The 25,556-nt window shown below is 33.7% G+C and overlaps 1 protein-coding gene and 1 pseudogene across 1 annotated transcript; both read right to left on the reverse strand.

Moving 5' to 3' along the window:
* Positions 1-18,070: 18,070 nt before the first annotated feature.
* Positions 18,071-21,196, reverse strand: LOC106624261 (uncharacterized; annotated as a pseudogene).
* A 135-nt stretch (positions 21,197-21,331) lies between these two features.
* LOC106624262 (uncharacterized) lies at positions 21,332-22,140 on the reverse strand. The gene is made up of 2 exons (XM_014243957.3): positions 21,784-22,140; positions 21,332-21,725 (listed from the first exon to the last, which is right to left on the reverse strand). The coding sequence occupies exons 1-2, from the start codon at positions 22,072-22,074 to the stop codon at positions 21,516-21,518; spliced, it is 501 nt and encodes a 166-aa protein (XP_014099432.3). The 5' UTR covers positions 22,075-22,140; the 3' UTR covers positions 21,332-21,515.
* Between the last annotated feature and the right edge of the window lie 3,416 nt (positions 22,141-25,556).

Below are 25,556 nucleotides of genomic sequence, written 5' to 3' on the forward strand. Positions count from 1 at the left end.
ATGTATATACCAAAAAAACCCAAAGTCTGGCAACAATAATAAAAAGACAAAAAGAAGTTTTGGTTTTTTTTTGAGAAAACTTTTTGCTACAAAATATTACATTGAACGAGTGAACAATGAACCCGTCATTGTGACACCCGACAGCACACGACGCGGAACGTGTGATACGCGGCTGGTAATGACACATCTCTCAGCTTACGTGCAGACCATGCTGACCACCTGAACTGTAAGCTGCTAAATAGTGAAGCCGTTATTTGGAGGTCACACATATGTACATATCTCTATATGTATGTATATGCACACACCCGGCTGTACTAAGACCTTACATTGGTGTAACCGTTGAATCCATTGCTGCAGCTGACAAAATGTCCACTAGCTTTGCTTGGTGCTGGTGATTTATATTTTTGCTATTTTTAATATACAGCAGACCATTGTGAAGTTACGTAAATAAAATTTTATAATAATAGCAACATATTTTATTTTATTTTATGGCAGTCCTTTGAAATGTCAACTCGAGAGGTCGAGTGGAATTTATTATTTAGACAAATAAATTTAATATTTTTTTTAGTCTAAGATGTTTGTAGTAGCTGATTGTATATATTATATAAGTTAAAAGCTCTACATGATAACTAACTGAAATTTAATTTAACGGGATGCGACTAATCCATAAATAGATGAACAGAGATTCTGCTGAATCCGTAAGCCCTTCCGTTATTAATTTTAGTCACTATAGTTTTGTCTTCTTCTCCGACTCTCTTCGTTTGCACTGCAGTGTGAGCTTTAATAAGACGAACCCAATATGAATTCTCGTTGGCTATGTATCGAATTCGATAAGTCTGTTTTGGCTTCAACTATTTAGCCCAAATAGTTAAAGGCGTAAGATCCATGATATTTTATTCTTAATCTTGCCAAAACGGCGCAGTCAAGAAGGAAATAATAAGATCCTATCTTCTGGCAAACAGCTCTGAAATTTAGTAATCTGAAAGATTTCTAGTCTAACTGGAGAGATGCTCATGCTACAGTTAGCGACTAGCAGCCCGAATATCAGGTAAAAACAGAAAAAAACAATAAAAAGTCTCAGACCGATAGCTCAAAAACTGAGGGACTACTTGTAGTTCGCGTATATACAGACAAACGGATAAACTCACATGGCTAAATCAACTCAGCTGTTATATCGATCATTTATATATATATATATATACATATGAAAAGATCTGCGACGTTTCCTTTTGGATGTTGCAAACGAGCCCACTAGATCCATGTAGTTTAACCAGATAGACCTTGAAATCTCGAAATTAAATGCGGTTGAATCGTAGAAGATAGATGATCTTGGACCTGTTCTCAGCCAGATGTCTTATCCTGCTGTTGGGAATATACAAATATATTTTTTACAATAATGGTGTTGTCATGAGTTGCTATTTTGACCCACAGCAACTTGATCGAATGTATTATATAATGACCTATATTTGACCGAGACTTTGAGAGCTTTTTTTAAAGCATGAGAGAAAAGCCAGACGACTTTAAAAAACTTTGGCGGGTAAAAAGCTTCATTACGTGTGCAGTTTACATATGATCAAGCGAATTATGAGCCAACACAAATATTTTTTGTTGTTTGTTCCAGACACAAAACGAAAAAAGTTGCCACTGGCTTGAAATACTAAGTCAAAAATATATATATGATAAAGAAGCAATACAAATTAAAAAAATTTTTAAGAAAGGTTTAACAAAGCTATTTTTGGTAGAGCCTTGCCACCTGTTTATGATTTGTAATTTAATAAAAATTAGAGAATAATAAAATTTTTGTCTAAAGATAAAATTTTTAAAAAGGCTTAGAGTTGAACATACTTCATAGAAGTGAAGATTGTGTTTGAAATAGAGTTGCCATTTGTTTGAAAATTTTATTTTCATAAAACTAAGCATACATTTTGAAATTTAGGTGTCCGAATAAAAACAGAAGTTAAGAAAACTACAGACGAAAATGTTTTTGAGCAGGGATGCCACCTGATTACATATTTTACTCAATTAAATTGAACAAATAAAAGAAATTTTAAAATGTGCACATCAAACAACGTGTGTTTAAGAAAAAAGAAAGAAGTATATAATATATTTTTGTAAAGGGGTTGCCACTTGCTTTCACTGTAGAAGCAACATTCCAACTCTATAAAATAGACTTTCGCTAGCACACCTAAACTAAACTCAACCGCCATAGTTATTCCAAAAGCAAAACAATCATTAGCTCTTCGCCTTCTGCTAAAATTGGCTCAAAATTGGTGCATTTAGATAGCTAAATGTAAAACCAAAACTAAATTTGTCCACCCACTCGAGTGTCTGTTGCATTTTTTGCTTTTTCTTAAAATCAAATCAAATGCTAAAACAATTGTAGACGAGGGCACAAACCAAGTGTTACGCACGGCTTGACAAAGTTTGCAAAATATCATGCGATTGCTAATGCAGAATGTGCTGATTGAATATGAAAGTGAATAAGACATCGATGAAAAACCAAATGACAGGCAACAGAAGTAAGGATAAAAAAATAAAATGTTTAACCCTATATCTGTCACATGTAGACATGTGTATATTTAACTGCTGGTAGATGTGACGAGGCACCGGTCTGTTTTAATGAAAATGCATGCAAAAATAGTAAGAAGTAGATAGAAAAAATGTGCTTTGTTTCCATAGCAGTGACGTTGGCAGAACTTTAAGATGAGAGGAGATGCTCGAGGGGTACATATTACCGCCGGAAGTGTGGCATGTTTCTAAAAACTCTTTTTGGAGATTTTTATTTGCTTTCGGGTCTAAAGAGAACAAATATATAAAGTGATTTATAAAGGGCAATTTCCTTACAGATCCAATTAATTCAGCTATTAAAAGAAGACGTCCAAAAATTTGTTCATCAAATCTATAAACAGTTCTAGTGGAGAAAAATGTAATTTCAGAAAAATGTAATGTAAGAGCATTTGCTCTAGATGGTCCGAGTCAATCCGAGAGGTTGGTCGTTTGCTTTGTTTTTGGATTTCCTTCAAATATGGTCCTTGCTGATCTAATGTTTTTGTGTTGTCGAGAACATGAACTTTGTTAACCCTTGGTGTTAGTGAAAGCTAAATACCATAGCCATTAACCCCATATATCTCTGGTGCTTCATTAAAGATATTCGTGTTATCGGCCGCTTTAAGAAAGTTATACTATATAATCCTACGTGACAGAAACGATATTATGCTAACGATATTTTAATGATTTAAACTCACAATTCGAGACATTATAGAGATAAGGCTCAGAACCATTACTTTGGCTTCATATGTACATAGATCTAGGTAAACAAGACATACCCAAAAAAAAGAGATATCGAAGTGAAATTTTGCACACGTCATTTCCTCTCCTAGAAGCTGCTTATTTGTCGGAATCGGCGTTATTGGAACACTATAGCATATAGCAAGCATACAAACAGATCTAATAAAATCAAGTGCTTGTATGGAAAATTTTAATTTTTATTTGTGCTTCATCTTAACCTCTCTGTACCCAGCACCCTTCTTTCTCCACCACTCGTCCGTATGTCCATTAGCTAAATTTGTTTTTCCCAAATCAAAGCATAGCCCAAGCAACATCTAACTCACTTACACTCGCATAAAACACTCATACTAGTAGGTATGCATGTATGTCCTCAAGAAAACCACACTTGCAATAAGTTTGCACATTCAGTTGACAAGTGTGACTGCAGGTGTAATTGAACTTACAAACTCACTGCTAAATATTCGTATTTCCCAAAAACTACCTGAGTATTTTTAGAAAGCAAACAAAAAGCATTGCTTTTCAATATTGTTTGCTGACAAGCAGTTTGCAATTTTCTTTCATAAGGAAAACTCAATAAATTGCAAAAAAAAAAAATGTGGAAAATTTAAAAAAAAATTAAGTCATGATGTTGCTGCCGTTGGCTATTAGATGCTCCGAAATAGTGAAATATGGCAACAAAAGCTGGAGAAACAGCAGCAATCAGCAGCCGGCAGCTGTCAAAGCATACTTCAATTTTTCTATTACGAAACACAACCAAACAAGCACACGTACACACAAACACACATACACACATATATATATATATATATATGCATATATATGTATAGTATATGTATACAAGTATATAAAGTATGCATGCATAGAAACTCAAAAACAGTAAATATACAAGCGCAGCGATGAGCGTGTGTGAACACTGACAGTCACTAAACTCAATTTTGTGCAAAACATTTTGCTTCGGTTACTTTCAATTTTCTAGAAAACTACTAAAAAAAAAATCACCTATTTTGTACATCTGCAGGCGTATATGTATGCGTGTGTGTGTGTGTCTGCTGGGCAAATGACTTCAAGCTGCACGTAAACGAAGTTACGTGTGCAATTTTACGTTTGAGAAAACTTAAAAATTTCCTTACGTGGCTGCCGCTCAAATGCTCACTGCCTCCACTTACTTGCTGTTAGAAAGCACTCGTATATATGTAGATGTTTGTGTTTGTGTTGCATATGCCGATAGATAAATGTAAGTAAGTTAGATTTTTTCGTAGAAAACTTGAAACAAATTTAATTTATGTTGCTTTGGCTGAAACAAATGCACTTACGAGCGTACGAATAGGCTCCAACGGAGCAGTAAAGCATTGAAAATAGGGAGTTGTAAGCACACGAATGCACATATAGAGATTTTATTATATAATATAACGATTTTATAGAAATTATTTGAGTGCATGCACAACTGAAAAGTTATAAAATAGAATGTTAACTTCGTTTACAGCGCAGCTATTATACCCATCTCAGGTATATTTCTTATAGCATAAAAGTGTATAAAAAGATCCTTATATTTATTAAATTTGAACGGTCAGTTGTATGCCAGCTATATGCTATAGTTATTCGATCTGAACAATTTTTTGCAGATAAAAGCAATTTCTTAGGCATTAATCTGTACCAAGTTTCAAGAATATATCTCGTCTAATAAAAGAGTTTTTCATACAAGCACTTGATTTCGATCGTTCAGTTTGTGTGGCAACTATATGCTATAGTAGTACGATATTGACGATACGAACAAATGAGCGGCTTCTTGAGGAGGAACGGTGTGCACAATTTTAAATCGATATCCCCAAAATTGAAGAAAAACTTAAAATGGAAGCGACGAAGTTCTTTTACGTTGAAAAGTTCAAGTGAAGAAAGCCTTGACTACATACAATCTTAAGCAAAGTTATGACTATAGGTTTATCGAATAGAGACAACCATGCAAAAGCCGGTGAGTGTATTCTGCATCAACCAAAATAAATGGTAGTCAGAATGGGCAAGGTCTGGGATATAAGGCAGGTGAAGCAAAACTTCCAAGCAGCTGTTTTCCAAATATTTTTTAACCGGGTTGGCAAGATGGGGTCGACGGATATTATGACGTAAAATTATTGCTTCGTGTTTAGTGCGAATGCTGTGCGTTTTTCGGTAATCGCTTGTTTCAACTTAATGAGTTGTTGTCGGCAACGTTCCTCATTAATGGTTTTATTCGGCTGAATACCAAAACGTCTTAAAAACTTATTATGGAGTATCGCTCCTAAAGTCCTGAAGAACAAATCCGCATCAAAATACTATGCTTATAAACTCTTTAAACTATTCTAGAAAGATTGAAGGAGTAGTAATAATTATTGTGAGCGAGTATCTTCTGGAGAGTATACTGAGTAAATATGTTCAGAGTACAATGAAAGCGGAACAGACGTTGTATACTTTGAAGCAGAAGATACTAGATATATTTCCGGATATATTGATTTAGCTATCTCAAGTTTCATTTGCCTGCTGTATTTTTGGAATATATTTAAGTTCAGAGTATGTACTGAAAATTACTAAACAAAGCATTAACAGCAGTCATTCTTTGGCATTATCAGGGTGCAGTTGTGGTCTACAGAAAATACTGAAGAGTTTCAGAGTTTCCAAAGCCGGTAATTAAATCTTTCTTTGACTTTTCAAGGCTGAATTTACCTTACTTTACTGCTTCAGAAGTACCGCGCTCATATTGTCAGAGAAGCCTAACATTTGAAAATTGCTCAAAAAAAAAAGCCAGGGAAAGAGTGTTTTTGGTAGCAATCGATGCATCTAGAATATTTTAACGAATATTTCAGCAGCGAATATACATCTTTAATGCCTACACATACATTTGTCGTAAATACATACATAAGTTATGTACATATATTTATATGTTTATATCTTATTCCACCAAAAAATTTTCTCTTGTGACTAAAGCAGTGTCTTTTAGATACACATGTGTATATATGTTGGTATGTAAGGGGAGTATGTGTTAGCACGCGAGTAAAAACATGAATAATGCAAGCAGGTTAAGTGCATTTGTTGCGCCAGCTGCTCTTCGCAACATGAAAATGGCATTCGGCATTGCCGCAAAGATTGCACACTTTTCGGCGATATCTATACATATGTATGCGCATAGGTGAAGAAGTGACTACATAATGCAGGAGACAGTTGGCGCAAATAGTGAACGGGTTGCGCAGAAATCTCGGCTACTTTCGAAAGAACTTGTATAAACTTGTCTTGCGATATATTGGATGAGTTTAAAATTTTCTCAAATATTAGAATTCTCGATTCTGCAGTGGAAGTTTATATACCAGATAATTTGCAACCCCTGAATTTGTTTTATACAGTTTGATCCTAAATATAGGCAACAATTTCTACTTAACTCTGAAGTAGTACTGGACAGTTACTGTGTAGTATACATTTAGGAGCATGTAATAACATCTTTTAAGACCTTTCAAGACTGAAATCAAAATTTGTATCTAAGGAAGATCATCTAAAAAAGTTCGAGTAACTTTAATGTACGTTCAATTTATCGCGTCACTGTTTTCTTCTCTACATTTGCCATCGTTGCGAGTTTTCCAGCCACGTAACCGCCATCTACACGGCATTGCCTTGTGCATTTACAAATATTTGTAAAATACAAAGATATCTCTCATTCAATATGCTACTTTTATTCGTAACTGTAACACTCACGGCACAAACAACACTTGCACAAACAGCCGTTAGGTGTTGCGATTTGTTGCATTTCTAACATTTTGCTTGCGAGAATACTTTCTTTTCACACATGTAAAAATCAAATTCTGTGCATATATTCTCCGACTACACTCTTTGCACAACTCTTCGCTGTGTTTTTTTTTTTTTTTTTTGGTGGTACTTCTTTACACATATGCATAGTTAATAGTGTCAGTTATTACCGCTCCAAGTTGCAACGCGTGGTTACAGCCAAATTTCTTTTGCAATTTCACCTCGACCGCAAACTATGCACTGCTATTGAAATATTGAGGAGCACTCGATATAAATATATAAAAATATATATAATATATGTGCTTGAAAGAGTATAGGCGTATGGAAATTTTAGGATTTAGAATTGTTTTGCGCAACAATAAAGTTAATATGAGTGTGTGGTATTTGAGCTGACGAGTGTATTTGAGTGTAAAAAAGTTGGCTTCAGCTTGACAAATCTCTTTTATTGGTTATATTATAAGCTCAACTTAATTCGAAGTATATAATCTACTCTAAGGTTGATACAGTCTAAGGTTGAAGTGATGCCTACATTTTAGCAGAGTCGCACCCCTGAAAAATCTTGAGGAATTTGATTTCAAAAATAGGTTACATATTCTAGGGTGGGTCAAAAAATACAGATATTTTTTTCGCTTGGTACTCTAATAAATAGGTTCTTAGACAACTCTAAGAGACCTTAGCAGTAAATTTTCTACAAAACTATGAGTTTTCCTCTCACTTTTTTCCATAGAACTATTAATTTCATAAGAAAAAAACCTTAATCAAACTTCAACCGTTATTATCTTTATGGTTAGGTTTACGAAAAAACCATTACGAGACCGTTTTGTAGAGCATCTGATTGAAATTGAAAACCGTTACGTGGAGGACTTTTCCGTTACAATTAAGAGCGCATATTTGGAGCGTTTCTAAGACGCTTCTTTTAACAAATTTTTCAGAGTACGAAGCCAACAATAAACATTGATATTTTTTTATCCACCCTAATATATACATACTCAGTAGAGAATATTATTTTACTACTGAATTAGTTAACAAAAGTTCGACTTAAAAATTTGACTTTTTCAAATATGTGGCAACTTTTTTTCTATTAAAATCGTAAAATTTCAAGCAGCGAATAAAACTTGATCGACATTTAAATTAATATTTCTTACGACTAATTGACTTATATAAATTATTTAGAGAAACGACGAAGTTTTTGTGAGTATAATATATGAAACTTATTTCTCTTTTCAAATACAAACAGAAAGAACATAATATGAAATTTTGTCTAAATATTTAATTGAAAGCAATCTACTTTGAATCTCCACAGTTCGTTGGCTGCCAAGGAACCATTAAACTTTCCACAACACCTTTTACAGTTAGCAAATTCGCCGAGACTGATTTGAAAGCGCAAGCCAAATGAATGACAGTTAATATCACACATTTTACGGTTAGGAAATCCGCCTGTCTGCTCGACGCTGTGCGAATCTTTCGCTCGATTTGAGTTGTAACCTTAATGGATTAACTTTAATCCCTGTAAGCGCAGCGACAATGGCAAGTAAACGTAAAAAGTTTTTAAAATTCAAAACACACAACAGAAAATAGAAAACACAAGCGACACTAGAGAAAAGATATGTGTACGTTTGAGTGGAGGAATAGCGTATGGCCATAACCCAGTAAGTGGTTGGGTGGAGTGGCCAGAGATATGTTAGTAAGATGTAAAAATTGTTTCAGAAAGTTTGTGAAAACTTAAGTTATGATATATTGTATAATTTAGATCTGATTTAGATAGTTTTAGTAATATTTATGAGAGCTTCTACAATATTTGGAATTTATTGAACATTTGTTTTTTGGTTTACTGAATGTATCAGTAAGAGTTACTATTTAATGCATTGAAAAGAAACAAGCCAAGTATTTGCCATTTGTGTGGTTTAAGTTCAACACACGTAAGTTTAAGCTGCATATACGTACTGGTTCATCCCAGTAGGAAAAGGACAATGAATTAAAGTAGAGTAATATTTTAGAGGCACAGATTGGTATACGAAACGTATGAAATAGAACGCACTTTTTAAGGAATTTACGGCAATGAATGATTTCCATATGTATTCGATAGGTGATCGTTAATGATTTCTAATTTGATGATCCAACAAATATAGAAAAAATGTTTAACTTGTTTCTGAAGAAAATTGCAAATAATTAAGGCATTTTATTTTTCCTAAAAGATTCAAAAATTACCTTCCAGATTACTCATAATTATTTTATATAATCTGAGTATCTTAATTTAATTTTTATGAAATAATTAGAGATCAGAAGCCGACACGATCTAGTAAACCAATAAAAAATAATAATTGGAGGTTTTTTCTTTTTTTATCAACGAATGACGAATGTTGCCCAGAATAAGTTGATGGCGTAACTACCACTAATACCAAAGCAACTAGAGAAGGACATATTATCATGAGTAGTGAGAAGACCTGTTGTTGTAAAACAGCTTTTCCATTTCGCCAATATATTGGCCTCTCTATAAATTAATAGACCTCCCTGCTGTCAAAAAGTGTTGATACCTAGCAAACGGATACGCTGCATATTTTTCTATTAAACCAAGATAAAGATTTCAAGATTTCGTTCTTCAAAATAAATTTGAAAGTTAGTGACTCATTCTCTCGCTATCTCAAGTCACCGATTTCGTAAAAGTCGAAAACACTTATGAAAAAGTCGACGTTAGAATTTCGTATATATGTTATCTACCACCAAAATTAAAAATTTTAGTCTTCAAACTTGGAAGTCAAATGAATTTCGACTAAGTAGTGAGATCTTCACGGTGTCATTTACAAATTCGGCGGAAACATCTAATTTCATGTTGGATTTGAGAATTAGCAGAATATCGAAATTACAAGCATGTACAACACTCTCGGGTTGACTCACAGTACACCAGATATATATCAAAAATAAAAATATATCCCTTAATGTAGCTTGGATTTATTAACAAAAAAACAAAGTTATGTTTGGTTCGGCATTCTTCACAATTAAAAAAGTGTCCATACAAGAGCTTTGTATGACAGCTATATGATATAGTAGTCTAATCTGAATAATACGTTCAGAGATTGTGGCGATGCTTTCGCAAATAATTTGTGCCCGATTTCGCAAAACATAACTTTTCAGATCAAAAAGCTTTCCTTAGAAGGACTTGAGTTGGATCGGTCAATTTGTATGGCAGCAATATGTTATATGGACTAGTTCGCGTATATACAGATGGATTATTTATATATACTTTATAAAGTCTGCGACGTGCGAAGTGTTTCAAACATCTTGGCAAACTTAATATACCCCGTTGAGGGTATTAGTACTCAGTTGTAGCTCGAAGTTTATACATGTATCCCTTCATGCAACTGACATTTACAAGTTTATCAAAAAATAAGGCGATACTGGCTATTGCATATTAATTTAGTATATGGTAACATCGCTAATGTACCGGAAAAGAAAGAAGTTCTGGATATAAATGTTCGAGAATAGCTGTTCGAAAGATTTGCCAAGATGTTAGCGGTAATATAATAGGTCTAATTAGCTAATTATTAGAAATTTTTACAAACATTTTATTAATTATTTAAAAAAAATATCTTCTCATCCCTAACAACTCTTTCTTCCCACTTAAGAATATGAACAGCAGTTTGAAATAATAATTTTACTAGCAATCTCTTTCGAGCAGATCCATCATTCACAATTAAGTTTTCCGATTAAAACTAAATTACCGCACTTATGCGCCCTATGACACGTAGTTGGCAGATTGCACCCGGCAAACATTATAACTTGCCTTTAATCTGACCACTAAATAAACCAATATTTTTCACAGTGTTAATACATACTTTGCTTCCTTCTCCGAACCGCAAGCAAACAGTTTAGTTTTCTAGATGAAAACGTGCATGCGTGTCTGTGTATCCCGAAAGGTGCCAGCCACAAAACACGTTCTGCATGCCAAATACTATTGAAGATCAGGTGACGCTACACATATGCAAGTAGTCACACAAGCACACACGCATATGCACATAGCTATATGCGGATTTATAGAGGAGTTTCACTACTTTGTCAGTTTCAAAACCTTTTTGTTACAATTTAATATTTTTCCAACTGAAATAACAGTTACGTACTAACCGTTTTTTGGCACTACACACACATGCGGTCATGAAAAGTTCGTTGCTTATGTATGTATGCGAGTGCTAACTGCCAGGCACGTAGTACATACATATATACAAATGAAATATATATATATATATATATATATGCACATATATCATATGTTTGCGGATTATTTGCGGATTTTCAATATTTGAAAATCTTCTGCTGCGCCATTTCGACTGCTCTTTTCAGCATCGCTGGAATTGCGTTGTGCTCTGCTCACCGACCGAAAAATGTTTGAATAAAATAAAATCAAATAAAATGAAATAGAATAGTATTTGCAAAGCAAACTAAAGGCTAAGGATTTGCTAAAAGCAGCCAGTTGAATAAACACAAAGTGGCGGAGGAAAAGATGTCGGCAAAGGTTAACGGGTTGCGGCTGTGTTGGTGGGTTTGGGTGGTTGGTTGAGATCTGTGTTTGGCTGACTTAGTGGTTTGTTGTTTGTATTTATATTTAACTCTGTGTTTGTGGTGGCTTTTGAATACATGCATTCATGTATAGGTTATGCATGTTTGTATGTATATGTATCTTTTGTGTGTGTTTTTAGTGTACTGATTGTGACCAACGCAAGGATTACTCGAGTTTTATACATTTTGTTGATACATTCCGTGTGGTTCTGAAGAATCAATGCGTTGCAGCTTGAAATTTCAGTGGTATTTAGTAGAAATTATTTTAGCTTTTTTTCAAATGGTTTGCAACTATATGGAACATTTTTATATATTTATTCATTTTTTAAGATTTATGAAATTGAGTAAATTAATACATAAAATATTTATTGGTAGGTTATTTAAGTCTACTAAATATATGAAGGCACAACAGAAGTAAATAAGCATTTACTCAGACGCTCATAAGCTTGTAAACATGTTATGACAGCTTCCTAGTAGCCTTCGTAGTAGTTTCCTTTTTCAATAATGCTTAAATATGTACATATAAGCATAGAGAAAACATTTTATTTCTAAACTTAAAAACCAACTGCTGAGCTAAGGGCACACCAAATGTCACAGCCCAAAAGAAGCGATTTTTGAAAATTGCAAAGAAAATAAAAATACTTATCAATTGTTATAAACTTTAAGGGTATATATGCACATATTTTGAGAATAAAGTGTAAAGTTTTTGAAGAAAAAATTAATTGAATTTGAATTTTTTTTTTTCAAGTTACATAACGAGTCTCGACGGCGCTAAAGAAATGCCATACACTGCTGCAGGGCCCGCTATTCTCCATTGTTGAAAAGTAAAAAAAATGTCGCGACTAGGAAATATGGCTTTTACAATAACCTACAGTCGAAAAAAATCAAATATTGACAAAATTGCGGAATAAAAAAAAAATACTATTTTGATCAATATTTTGCTCGTTTTTGAAAAACGAATGAACAAATTGTACAAAGAACTATCACACAAGCAAATTGTTCACTCAAACAAAATTTAGTTTTGAGAAAAACGCGTTTAAGGATAAACTTGCGGAGCTGATTGAACTGAGTGGTTAGACTTTAGAGGGCTGTAACTCAAAAACTATTAGAGTTTTTAATTTAAAATTTTAGTATTTTATTTTTAAAGGCTATCGCATCGAAATATATAAAAATGCTACGGGTACAATAAAACCATTTTGTATATTTTTACAGATTTTAATAATAACGCATTTCCGCATTTTCTATAAAAAAAAAAACCAAGAAAAAATCAATCAATCAAGGGGGTGAGTTCGGATATACTTATGTATGTTAACCGAACGTTTTATGCTCTTTCAACTTGCAATGTTCAAAGCCGGCTTAATACCTTCAGGTGTTGGCAAAACTTTATATTACAAAAAGGTTTGGAAAGGGTGCAGCTTATAGGGGGCTAATGCTAGTTTCCGCCTGTTTCTATCCATTTTAGGTACAAAGATACGTTGTTATTAGAAAAATGCGCTTTCTCAATTTCATTAAAATAACTCCCACATAGGCCGATATATGTGTATAAAGACAACTGGAAGGTCGAAAATCTTTATATTAGGTAAATGGGGGTATTGACCCCATTTAACCTTTTTTGACCCCATTTAACCCATTTTGACACAATTTCCCCTATTTTCAATAACATATATTTTCACAATTTAACATAGGATAAGTTTGGTAGAAATTGGTGGTTGAGTAGGTCCGGAGAAGTGTAATCACATCAAAGTGTGATGTGCTCGATATACGAAAAATTTGGCACAAACCATCCCACGCTTTTCTCACAATAATACAAAAATTTTTCGGTCAACATTTCTATCTGTTCATTTGTGGTTTAAAAGCGTGTTTTTTTTTTTGTTTTTAGTGAACTATATTCATTTTTATAATGATTTTGTGTTAAATGGAGTTTTTCCGGAAATTCTTACCAAGAGCTGATCGCTGTTAGATAAAAGTTTTACCGTACTCTCACTGAAGTACAGAAAAAAAGCTTCGGTACATGCTCCGAAATTTTTCGAGGACATCGTTTCTAACTCGAAATTTTTTGAGAAAAAGGGGTTTTTGAAATTTAATCAAGCTAAGTTATTTTCTCAGCATGATTTGGTAAGTGTGGAGTTACCTTGAAATCTAGACTTTTTCAATTAAAATGCCACACTAAGTTCCAAAATGCTGTCGAAGAATTTCCCAACGGGGTTCTTTATACCATAAATGTGCTAAACGCAATTTAGTTCTAGGCATACTTATACCAACAGCCAACAGCTAAGTTTGTAATTCAAAGCGTTTGCGCCAGTCTACTCGTATTCACCTAATTCATGTTTATATTTGTGGCAGCCTGTGTAGTTCGTGTGGCAGAGCCTATTGTTATTATAATGATTTTTATTCTTGGTTGGTGTTGCTGTTACAGTCGCGTGCTTTAAGCTATGCCAGCGTATTTATTTTGATGACTTGATTTAATATGTACTGTTGTCGGCACACCATATCGTGTCATCGTGTCAACAGTATTTGCTAGCTGTCTGTCCACACTTCCGTCTGAGCCTTTAGCTAAACATTAATTCAATCGTGCGTCACATCGAACGAAGTTTGACGGGTTTGCTACCAACTGCAACAACAATAACACACATTTATAATATTTGGTGTCACCCGGACGGGTAAATTTGTGTGCTCTTTCGTACATATATTTACACTCATGTGGTTGAAGTGATATATTTATATAAACATATGTATGTGTGCGCATTTAATACAAGTATGTAAAGTGTAGTAGATTTCGGTAGTATTTTAACTTGTGTCTTTTGATTTATTGAGTTATGCTTTAATCCACTTAATTGTGTGTGTATATGTAAATATTTGCTTGTGTGTTGGTGGATATTTTACGGTTACCACGAGCGTGTGTGGTCAATTAGTGTCAAATGTTATCAGGTGCCGAAGGTTGGAAAATTATATGTTTGATTTGCGTCAAGCTTGAAGGGATTACACTTGTATGAATATGTTTGTGTGTATATATATTTATAAATGTCTGTGTGTATTCAAATATTTGTGAAGCTAATAAACTGCCAAATAACAGCGCATATAACGTGTTTATCGGCATTGGATTTGCCTTTAATATTTGTCAATTAATTCTTATAATATTACTTGGGGTCATATCGAAAATGAGAAATCTTTAATGAATAATAATAATTATCTCTTTAGGCAATTTATAGAGGAACAGTGATGGCAAATGAGCTATTTCATTAGTTAAGCCTTCTAACTTAGCCTCTCTTCCCACTTAAGTTCTTTTTTCCGAGATAGATATTGTAGATGCATCCACTATAAGAGAAGAAGCTTGAATTTTCATACTCTCTTGCAATTTTGTTGCCTGCCAATGAGCGACCGCTATGAATGAAAATTTGTGTGATGTTAATATAAACCAATTTTTTACATACATATATAATTGAAGTTGACCAGCAAATAGATTCGATGATATGGGGTATTTGTAAGAATTTTTTAACTTAATGTAATCAGCTCCGAAAAATTTTAAACGTTCTTTGATCAAAGCACTGTTTTCAGAGTCGGTGATTGAAATTTCACTGAAACAGCTAGATCGATCGACTTGCAATTTTTACACGGGCTTCTTAGATATAATATATTTTTCTGAAATGATGGCATGAATAAGATTTTTGACAATAATTTCAATTCTAAGCAACTCCGAAAAGTACATTTTTTCACAAAGAAACATTTTTTTTTTGAAAAGCTAGTTGCTAGTTTGTAAAAATCAAAAATTGGATCTACAGCCTATCTATTAAAGTAGATGAAATTCTGCAAATGCATATTTTTTACTTACTCATCAAAGAAAAAATCACCAGAAAAGCGCAGGTAGATAAAACCCCTTAAACACGAATACTGCTTCTCGAAAGAATATACAATAGACAAACAGTCCAAATCGTAAAGGGACGCTAAAGAAAGGATATTAACAGAAGACAGCTTTTGATCGAATACGCGCCATTCAGGTCCTGCAATATCGACTCGCTTTCGAGCTAGACAACTCAATAGCCGGATTTTTCATAATTACTCTCTCTAACCTTGTCTAATTCTAATGGTCGAGATCGACGAAAACGATAGCAATTTTTACCTTTAAAAATTCAGAAAGAATCGTTTTTTATTTCAGTGTTTTGTTAGCCAAATTAGCCTTAGTTACACAAATGTAAAGGATAGGAAATCGGAACGAATCTAATATTCGGTATGACAATAATTTTTCCTGACAGAGAGACGTTTTATGTGATGACCTGTACTTAATCGCACGAGTACCACCAATTATTTTACATTTTTCTTCGGTTCATTTTGAAATAAAATTTGCTGTCACTGAAATTTTCTGGAGACTTAATATTGACCACATCATCCAATCGATGACCACTTGGAGATTTGATATTAGCGATTTCAACCAACATTGAAACTGTATTTTAGAGGCTCACCTAGTTTGGCTTTTTTTCATACAACATTTTTTAAACATACTGAAATTTAATAAACCCAAAATAAAATTTTTCAAATTGGCTTAAGACAAATGACCCGATGACTATCCAATTTTTGCATGTTATTTATATAGTTCATACAACTTACCAGTTTTTTGGTCTGAACAAAAACGACCATAACTTTCTAAATTTAAACTAAAGAAAACGCCGTCATATGATAAATTTTCGACCGTAGGTCACAGTATGAAAAATATCTTTGAGGAGATAATTTTTTTTCATTAGGTTTCATCCACAAAAACGGCCGGAATCACTTTTTAATCTTAATATTGCTGTATTTATTGTTTTTTAAAAAAATATTTTAGATTTGTCATATAAATGAAGTTCCACTGGCGATATTCAGAATTTTTGCTTACAATACTTAGCTTTAGGCAACCTTTTGTAAGACGCCGCTAGAATTACCTTTTGTAAGCTAGAATTAGTTTATATCAGACTTGTGTACAAATAAGAAAAAATTAAACTTGAATCCATGATAAAAGATATGACTTTGTAATGTAATGTAATGACAAAAAAGTTTCTGGTATTAGTAGAATCCCTCCGTTAGCAATTTCGGCGGAGTTCACATAGTAAATCCATGATGTTTCGTCTGGGTGATAACTGTAAATCACCGCTTTGGACATAAAACACTTCTTCTCTCGTTTTTTATAAAAAAATGATGGATATTAATATTTTGACTAACCAGTGCTGACAGCGATTCCAATCAATTACTAAGCCAAGCAAAAAAAATAAAACTGCAAGTTAGCTCTGCGAATCTCACCCCTCAGCACTATTTAATAAGTTTTAATTCAAATATATTCACAAATTAATATTATACTCCATATATATATATGTCTATTAAATATCTGACATTCACGCGCCATTTTCATTCCAACCACCCAACAACCCAGCCAACCGACTAGTTATCCCACCTGTCACATCGGTTAGCCATCGAAATTGCTGCATTAATGTCACAAATTCAAAAGCTGCACTTTACCAATTGAAGTTGGTGCATAGAGCACCATTTACGTGCACATATTCCTACCAACACCAACAACTAGTTGCATGAACCATGTGTGTATGTATGTATGATATTTATTTTGACGTCTATATTTGCTCAAACCTGAGTCTGAACCACTAGTTCGTGGTCTGGTGTTTGTGTGTGTGTGTGAGGATGAGGATGAGGAATGTGTGCTTCATAGATATAATGAAAATGACAATTTTAGGTTTGCGATAAACAACGACACACGAGTGTTGACACTTTAATGAAAATGCACCGACATCGAAAGTTAACTGCACATTTTCGAACACAGTCGACGGTACATTTATAAACACGCGCCGAGTTAATTATCGACAAAACGTTGAATATGTAAATTGATTTAAGTTTTTATTTTTTATCCCTTTTTTCGTATCATCGTTGATTTAGTTGGAAAAGTTGGTGAAGTCATATTGATATGATTAGTTTGTTGTTTTGCATTCACACACAGAACGACGATTGGAATTAAATTCGTGTGCAAAAATGTTAATTAAACTAGTGAATGTAACCACTTCGAAAATCAAATGCATAAATTATACAGATTACGAGTTCCAATATCGAAAATATGAGAGAATAAATTGTATATATTTTAAAAGTAACAAATATATATATATACACAATGTATAGGTTATATTAAGCGTGACCACCGTGAGTCGATTTAACCATGTCCTTCTGTTGGTCCATATTTCTATCTGTATATACGAGAACTAAGCACTCAGTTTTTGAGATATTGATTTGAAATTTTGCACGCGTCTTTTCCACTTCAAGAAGCTGCTTATTAGTCGGCATTGCCGATATCGGATCACTATAGTATATAGATGCCATACAAACTGATTGCACAAAATTAAGTTCGTGAATGAAAAATTTATTTATTTGACAAGCTATCTTCACGAAATTCACCCAAGGCAAAGCTACAAGCTTCGAACAAATTATACACTATAGCTTATAGCCGCCATACAAAGCCTCTACATAGAGGTAGGACTCTTTATAGTAGATATATTTGTTCTTATTAAGCATAGCATTTATTATTATTTTTTGTTTGTTTTTTATATTTTAAGAAATATTATTAATTTTCAGAAAGAAAATATTTTATTAATTTTACAAAGAATTCGCCTACGCCTTCACCACATCCACCTCTTGCTTGGGTTTCTTAGTTTTGCAAAAGTAGCTGAGCAACATTATGAAGAAGACCACCAGTATGGCAATATCCAAGGCCAATAGTATTTGCATCAGTGTGACAACGACGTTAATGATGCGATTCTCCATTGCAACTGTCATTAGTGAATAGACATAAGCATTATTTTAACTAGCAATTTGATTATTTTACTTAGCTCACCCTCACCTTCTGCAGCCATATTTCTTAAATTGTGGCGTTCATAATTGTAATGCGCCATTTCGTGCTCGTTTGGCACCTTCGCTATGCCAAAACTCTTCGCCAATACAGACTGTTGCCACTCGGACGTTACACGTATCAGAAGTTTTGGCCACATTACATATAATCGCGAAAAATTAGGATTGACTTGAGCTTCGAGTGCCCGCCCTGCGCCGCTTTCATTCTCTCAATAAATATAAACGGTTGTGATTGTTCATTCTGCGAGACGATCTGTATTTTGTGGTATATATAAATTAATGTAGTATGATATACATATATAATTTAACAAACGATCTTATGTAATATTTTAGCGACTGAGCTGCTCTTGTACTTACCTCCATTGGCTCCGCCAACACAACCGTCACTGTGGATATGACAAGGAAAACTTTTATGAAGCATTCTTTATTGCTTAGTGGGTGAAACATTTTGTTTTCTATGTCGGATAAATGCAAAACACAACGAAGCTAGTTAAACAGTCTATCGGTCAACGGTCGAACTTTGCTAAAGTTCACTTTACCGTTTAAGCGATACACTAATCGCATTGCTCTTTGCAAAATTTTCTTGCCAGCATAATCTTTGCCCTACACCGAAAAAAATAACACAACTAAAACATACTAGACACTTTTTCAGATGTCATTACCTCGGAAAATTCCAAATTAATGGATACTGTTATATGATACTCAAAGGGTAACAGGCAGTGTCGGAGTCAACTTAAAACTCGGTTTAATTTTTCACAAATAAGTACATACCAAGTTTTGTTTTTTTAAACATACCATCTGATAAAATTTTACCACGAGTAACCTATAATCTGTGCCCAAACCGAATCAAAAAACTAATTTTTCCTAAATTAGTACAATCTTTTTTTTTTGTTCACGTGAAGTTTTATCGTCTTAGGTCAATTAGTAGATAAATGGCAGCTGTTTAGTCACGATGCAAACAGTTTATTTGGCGATTTTCACCATGAAAAGAAAAATTGAACAACGAGTTCGCTTGAAGTTTTGTGTTTCCAACAGAATCAGGACTACAAAATCATTGAGAAGATAACAAAATTAAGAAAACTGTTTTATCACGAACACATGTATTCGAATGACTTGAAGCATTCAATGATGCTAGCGATAACTTGGAATGCGAGTGGTCCATCCACCTCTGTTTATGAGGATAACATTGAAAATATGTTTAGGATGAAAATCATCGTGCAGGCATCACAGAGTTAGCAGATAATCCCAACATCTCTCATAGATCAACTCAACACATTTTGGTTAAGGTTTTGAGTATGAAGCGTCTCAATGCTAGTATCGTACCAAAAGTCTTATGTGTTGGGTTGCTTGTACTGGTATATTTATTAATAAATTGAAACAAATTTTAGTTTGCTTTTTTCTTTTTTGTCAGTTAGTGTCAAAATTTGTTTTTAAATATGTTTTTAATATATAAATAACTTGAAAAGGTTTAATGTTTAACAAAATAGCGACGTAGTATCAGGCTCAGCCCTCCAACCCTTGATTTGACACATATAGTATAACTTAAAAGTTTTCCATTTTAGTAGAAACTTTAAGACCTATAATTAAATCGAGTTTGGCCTTTCCTTCAAAACTCTAAGATATACTTGTAGTGTAGGAAATATCAAGTGATACAGATTCGTTAATCAGTTTGGTATGAGTATATCAGAGTACTACTTCTCCATTTGCACGACAACATAGTACTGATTAAAATTCTTCCTGATGATAGATAGATAGATTAATTTCGAGGTATGCACCGCGACCTATGGTCTATTGTGCCCTCCCCTAAGTCATATCGTATCATCTAGGCCCAGCATGTTGATAAATTCCAAAATTCTGCTGGGTGTAAGTGAGGTGATACAATCCCTATGTGGAAACATGGATCCCAGGGCCTTGATTCTGCATCTGCAGACTGCTGTGCAGCTCATCAGCAGATGTTCAGGGGTTTCCGGCTCTATGTCGCAGAACCGGCAGTTTGGAGAAGAAGCTATGCCCATGTTGAAGAGGTGCTTCTTAAGCCTGCAGTGATTCCTGATGATAGACAACCCATTATTTTACCGGTGAATGGTAATGTATAGAATTATCAAACTTACTTTGAACAATTGGACCTTGGGTCTAAAAATGGGATAGAACAAAGAATAATATTTTACGCTCCGAGAACTTTGTATATATATATACCAAAAATGCCAAAAACTGAAAGCAATGCACCATTAATCGATTGAGATCATAAAAGAAAAATCGCTGATAAGATTCACCTTAAAAGCAAAAGGCATTACACAGTTAGCGGAAACTTATTTACTTTTTTTCTGTACTATTGAAATTTATACACTGTATTTTTTAATACAATAGGCTTTTTTCTAGCTTAAAAACATGTTTCCGACCACTGCAAAAAATGTATCCTTAACATGTTTTGAGACGAAGCTTATACATTATATTATTAAATCTTATAAACAACGCACTGCACAATATCACCCTATAAAACCAAACGAGTTATTCACCTTGACTTCCAATCGCAACCACACAGCGTACCATAAACTACTAGAGAACTAGCGCAAACCAAGAATGCTTGAAAGCTCGAAAACTCAAAACATCCACAAACGTTACAAAATAAATATTATATATCGAACACACAATCTTTAGTAGTACAAATGTTGGTTTATAATTATAGAATATGTATATATGTAGAACCAACTGTGTCCACATAAATATGCATTCCAAAATAGTAGTATTTACCGTTAATTTTGGTGCGTCTCTTAACACTTGCGACACCAAATGCTGTCGAATAAACCAAATCAAGGTTAACTGTGAGGCTAACGAAAAACAAAACCAAATCAAATTTCAATTTTGAAACTAAAAAATATATATTCAATATAGTACAGGAATAGTTTATATGCAATTTTCAAACATATTTACTAGTTTATGATTTCGAGGTTAGACCACTGTTAATTTTGGAATATCTACTTGCTCGCCAATCACAAGTACCGGATCAACTAGTTACAGTGACGCAAACGGTAGCTAACCTAGGCAACATTCGAAGTTGTAGCGTTACCCGTGCCACCAGCAGTCGTGGATTCGGTTGGGTTTACTGTGGTACTACCAACAGTCGTGGATTCGGTTGGTTTCAAAGTCGAATTTGCACTTGCTGCGCCAGCACCGCCTTTATTATCCTTATTATTATTCGTTTCTTTTTTCTTTTCACCAGGGCTTAAGTTGAATACATTATCAACACACTGCAGTGCAAATAAAAAATGTTACAGACTAAAATTGACACTTTATGCCAGTACCTACTTCTAATAGATCTTTCACTGCGTTTTTAACGACCAAACCCACTTTTGTGCCTAACTGCCCCAAGAATGTGCCGATATCCCATTGATCTTCATCATCTTCATTGCCTACCGCTGCAACGGGTTTCGGTGTCGTTGTATCTGTAGCCCACATACCACCAAGACTGTCGCGCAAGGATCTAATTCGTTGGTTTACAAGACCAAAGCGATTTTTCTGTTCAGTTTTTTGTACATCATTACTTGTAGCTGTCCAGAAGACACAAAACAATAGGAATAATAGCGCGATAAATTTCATTTTTGGAACGAATGTTTTAACAACTCTGCGGTTTGACAATACTTTGCGAAACTAACAATACTTCTTGACAGAGTTTCCTGTTATATATAGTACTGTTGGAATATATAGTATATTAGAAGCTGATGCGGTGATTCGAGGCTTCGATTCGAACGAGAATTTCAAGGTATATACTGAAACTAATGACAACCCATATGTTTTCGATCTAAAGCTTATTCAGTTGTGCAGGTTATTTGTGGAAATATACCACATGATCATTTCTCTATACAGTTTGGAGCGTCTATATAGGGATTTATATTCGTAACGTGTATTTCTACCTATATCAGATATATAGACATACACCTTAATATATATAGCAAATGTATAACCCTACTATTGTTGGGTAATTCGACTCCGCATAATGGCTTTTCAGAGAATCTTTTTCAAGGCGGAAGTTCGCTCGGTCATTGATTGGGGTATTGTCACTATGAGACAAGAAAAAACGTTAACACTTCACATGTGCAGTTTTTGTAACACAAAATGGTATAAAAATATTTTTGTCGTGATTTTTATCGGTGTGTTTGTATGGCAACTACATGCCAAAATAGTCTGATCTAAACAATTTCTCCAGAGATTGTACCGCTGATTTAGACAATAATTCGTTCCGAATTTCGTGAAAATATCTCGCTATTTGTTCGTTCAGTTTGTATTGCAGCTATATGCTATAGTTTTCCGATATCCGATATCGGCGGTTTCGACAAATGAGCAGATTTTTGGGGAGAAAATGACGTGTGCTAAATTTCAGATCGTATCTCAACAACTGAGAGACTAGTTTGGGTGTACAACATACAAACAGACAGACGGACGCTAAATCGACTCAGCTCATTATGCTTTCCATTTATGTATAATATTGTTTCTAGGTGTTATAAATTTCCTGGCAAATTTAATATACCCTGTTGAGGGTATAAAAATATTATATAATATTTTTTAGTTTTGGTGGTCTACTCTTTCCGTTATTATAATTTATAATATTTTGGTACTTCATTTAAAAACGCAAACGGGCACGAAAAATAGTGTATTGAGTGTACATATCGTATACATAGGTACGTATAGTACGTACATATGTACTTAAAAAACAGCTATGTAAATAACAGTTGGAATACGAGTGCTTTTGGGTATGTATGTTCGGCTGTGTGTATGTGTGCAAATACATTAGCCAGATAATTAAGAAATAATGTCATTTGCAGCAATTCATTAGTATTAGTTCATTAGGAAAAGAACATAGCTTAAATGTACTTGAAAAGCTGATGTCAAGAACATTAATAGCCGTTTTGGGATATATTTATTTAAGTACAAAATTCCAGAAACGTTTTCTAATATCACTTAATAAAGGTTAATCTATCGTCCATCACATATTTTAGTATACCAAATAAACTGTCATAGCGCCGATCATCTACCTGAGGCTTTTGATCGCTGTGCTTTTTTTTGTACTATATTGATTCCACAAACGCGGTTGACCTAAGAAACAATAGTTGCTCGTTTATCTTGACCTTGGCTGCGAGTTTTGCGGTTATTACCTCGCGCTGTATTTATTTATATTTATATCTATATACATATATACTGTACAAAGTTAACACTTGCTTCCCAGAATTATAAACATTTACTATTGTTGTTGTAAAACTTTTTTAGTTTTTTGCAGTTCTTAAAAGTGTTTATCAAGAAAGTGCCTCACACAAGTTAGCGAATTTTAGTGATTTTATACAGGTGATTGTACTTTCCAATGTTTTGAAGCAAATAATGGCGCTCTGCACTCTGCAAACTGGATTATGGAGTATCCGAATAAAAGATAAAGTAATATTTTGAGATATGTACAAAAGAAAGATAAACAAGCAATTTGAATATGATATATGTAACCACAAAATATTTAAAATTTATTCCGAGAGTATTGGCTAGATTAAAGGATTGCTGGTTTTGAGGCGTTTACGTGGTGGTGCATCTCTGCATTAGTTGTTGAGGTAGAAAAGTTTGGACAACTTTGAAAGCAAATGAATCATATACTCGTATATGTACATATATGGCGAAGTACATTGAACTGTTGACACAAGTTTTCATTACCCTTTATCTTTTCAATATCGCATGAAGCTGGCCGCTGTTATATGCTCAATACTTTATTAAAGTTCCATCTTTTCAATTTATTGTAAATAAGGCTTGCATTAACCAATCGATACGATTTTCTCAGAAATTTGATTTCATAAATATGTTCTCTTTAAAAAAAGGTTCGAACGTATTTATATACAGAAGTATATACAACACAAAGCTGGAAAATATATGAAAATATTAATTGGTCAGCTGACGCATATATTCCAGCTTTGTACAATTTATCTGTATTTTCGCTTTATCCATTATATATTATATATAATATGTACATACATATTTATGCAGTCAAAGGGTGGACAATTTACACGGGAACTGATTTTTTTTTTAATTTTCAAACCAAATTGTCATCTGCCTGTTTCAACTTTTTAAGCCATTGAGAAAGCTTTCTAGCTGTTATAGCATGATTAATTTTTGCAATGTTTTCCAAGAGACTGTATTTTTTGAACTGCTCGTATGTATGATATCAGTTCTTTGTCACAAAAAATTTTTAACTAAATTAAATGTAGAGATTCAAGTTTACCAAACAGACATTATTGAAACATAAGCATCGATTAGCACTATTACAAAAGTCACAATTACTGGACTAGCTTAATATCCATGACTTTGAGATCCCAACAAAATATTTAACGTGGTACATTTATATACATTTGATATGGTTTAAACAAAATTGGTTCACCAACGCTCAACCAGGCGAAGAATACAAGAGTTTGGTATTTCTCACTTTATTTATTTGTGCTTTTCAACAAACAAGAAATTTTGTTTCACACTAATATTATATTTTATTATAACCAATTTCCTATTGGGTTTGCAATATGTTCTCTGACATTCTTTATGCGCAACTTTCAAGCGGATTTTTTCCCAGCTTTTAATTAAAGCGCTGGCATTACAGCCAGCCATGCACCAGCATTGCGTTAATTATTTTTACGTGTAAATTGGAAATATTACATGAAAATGTCAACCGAATCTGTTTTTATTTTTTCAATGTAAAACTTACCTAGCAACAGTGATGGAACCGTGTTGTGCAATTGTTCGAGTGCCAACTTACACCTTTGAAGAGTTGTTGCTCTCTCACTTGAGCGTGTTGTTTTTTCGACTGGTGTGTTGCCACCTCGTTTCAGCCAAATTCTCGTGTGTGTTCGCAAATAATTTTTTCCAATAAATTTAATCAATATTAATGCAGTAAAACGCTTTGGTCGCATATAAATTTAATTCACCCGTTTTATGCAATTCTTTTTCGCATTTCTTCAACGAAATTGTTCTCAGTAAGTGAGCGCTACATGTTTGGTGTAAATGAATTAATTGGAAGATTCTTAAATTTGTTATCTCACATTGTTGAAAATAACTGAAAT

This window comes from Bactrocera oleae, chromosome 6 (genome assembly GCF_042242935.1).
Source record: "Bactrocera oleae isolate idBacOlea1 chromosome 6, idBacOlea1, whole genome shotgun sequence".
NCBI classification, from domain to species: Eukaryota; Metazoa; Arthropoda; class Insecta; order Diptera; family Tephritidae; genus Bactrocera; species Bactrocera oleae.

Bases quoted from the DNA above. Each gene is read 5' to 3' on its own strand.
- LOC106624262 (XM_014243957.3), bottom strand. From the start codon at position 22,074: ATGAAATTTATCGCGCTATTATTCCTATTGTTTTGTGTCTTCTGGACA. The intron at 21,726-21,783 runs GTAGGTACTGGC...TTTGCACTGCAG, and splicing joins CAGTGAAAGATCTATTAGAA to TGTGTTGATAATGTATTCAA.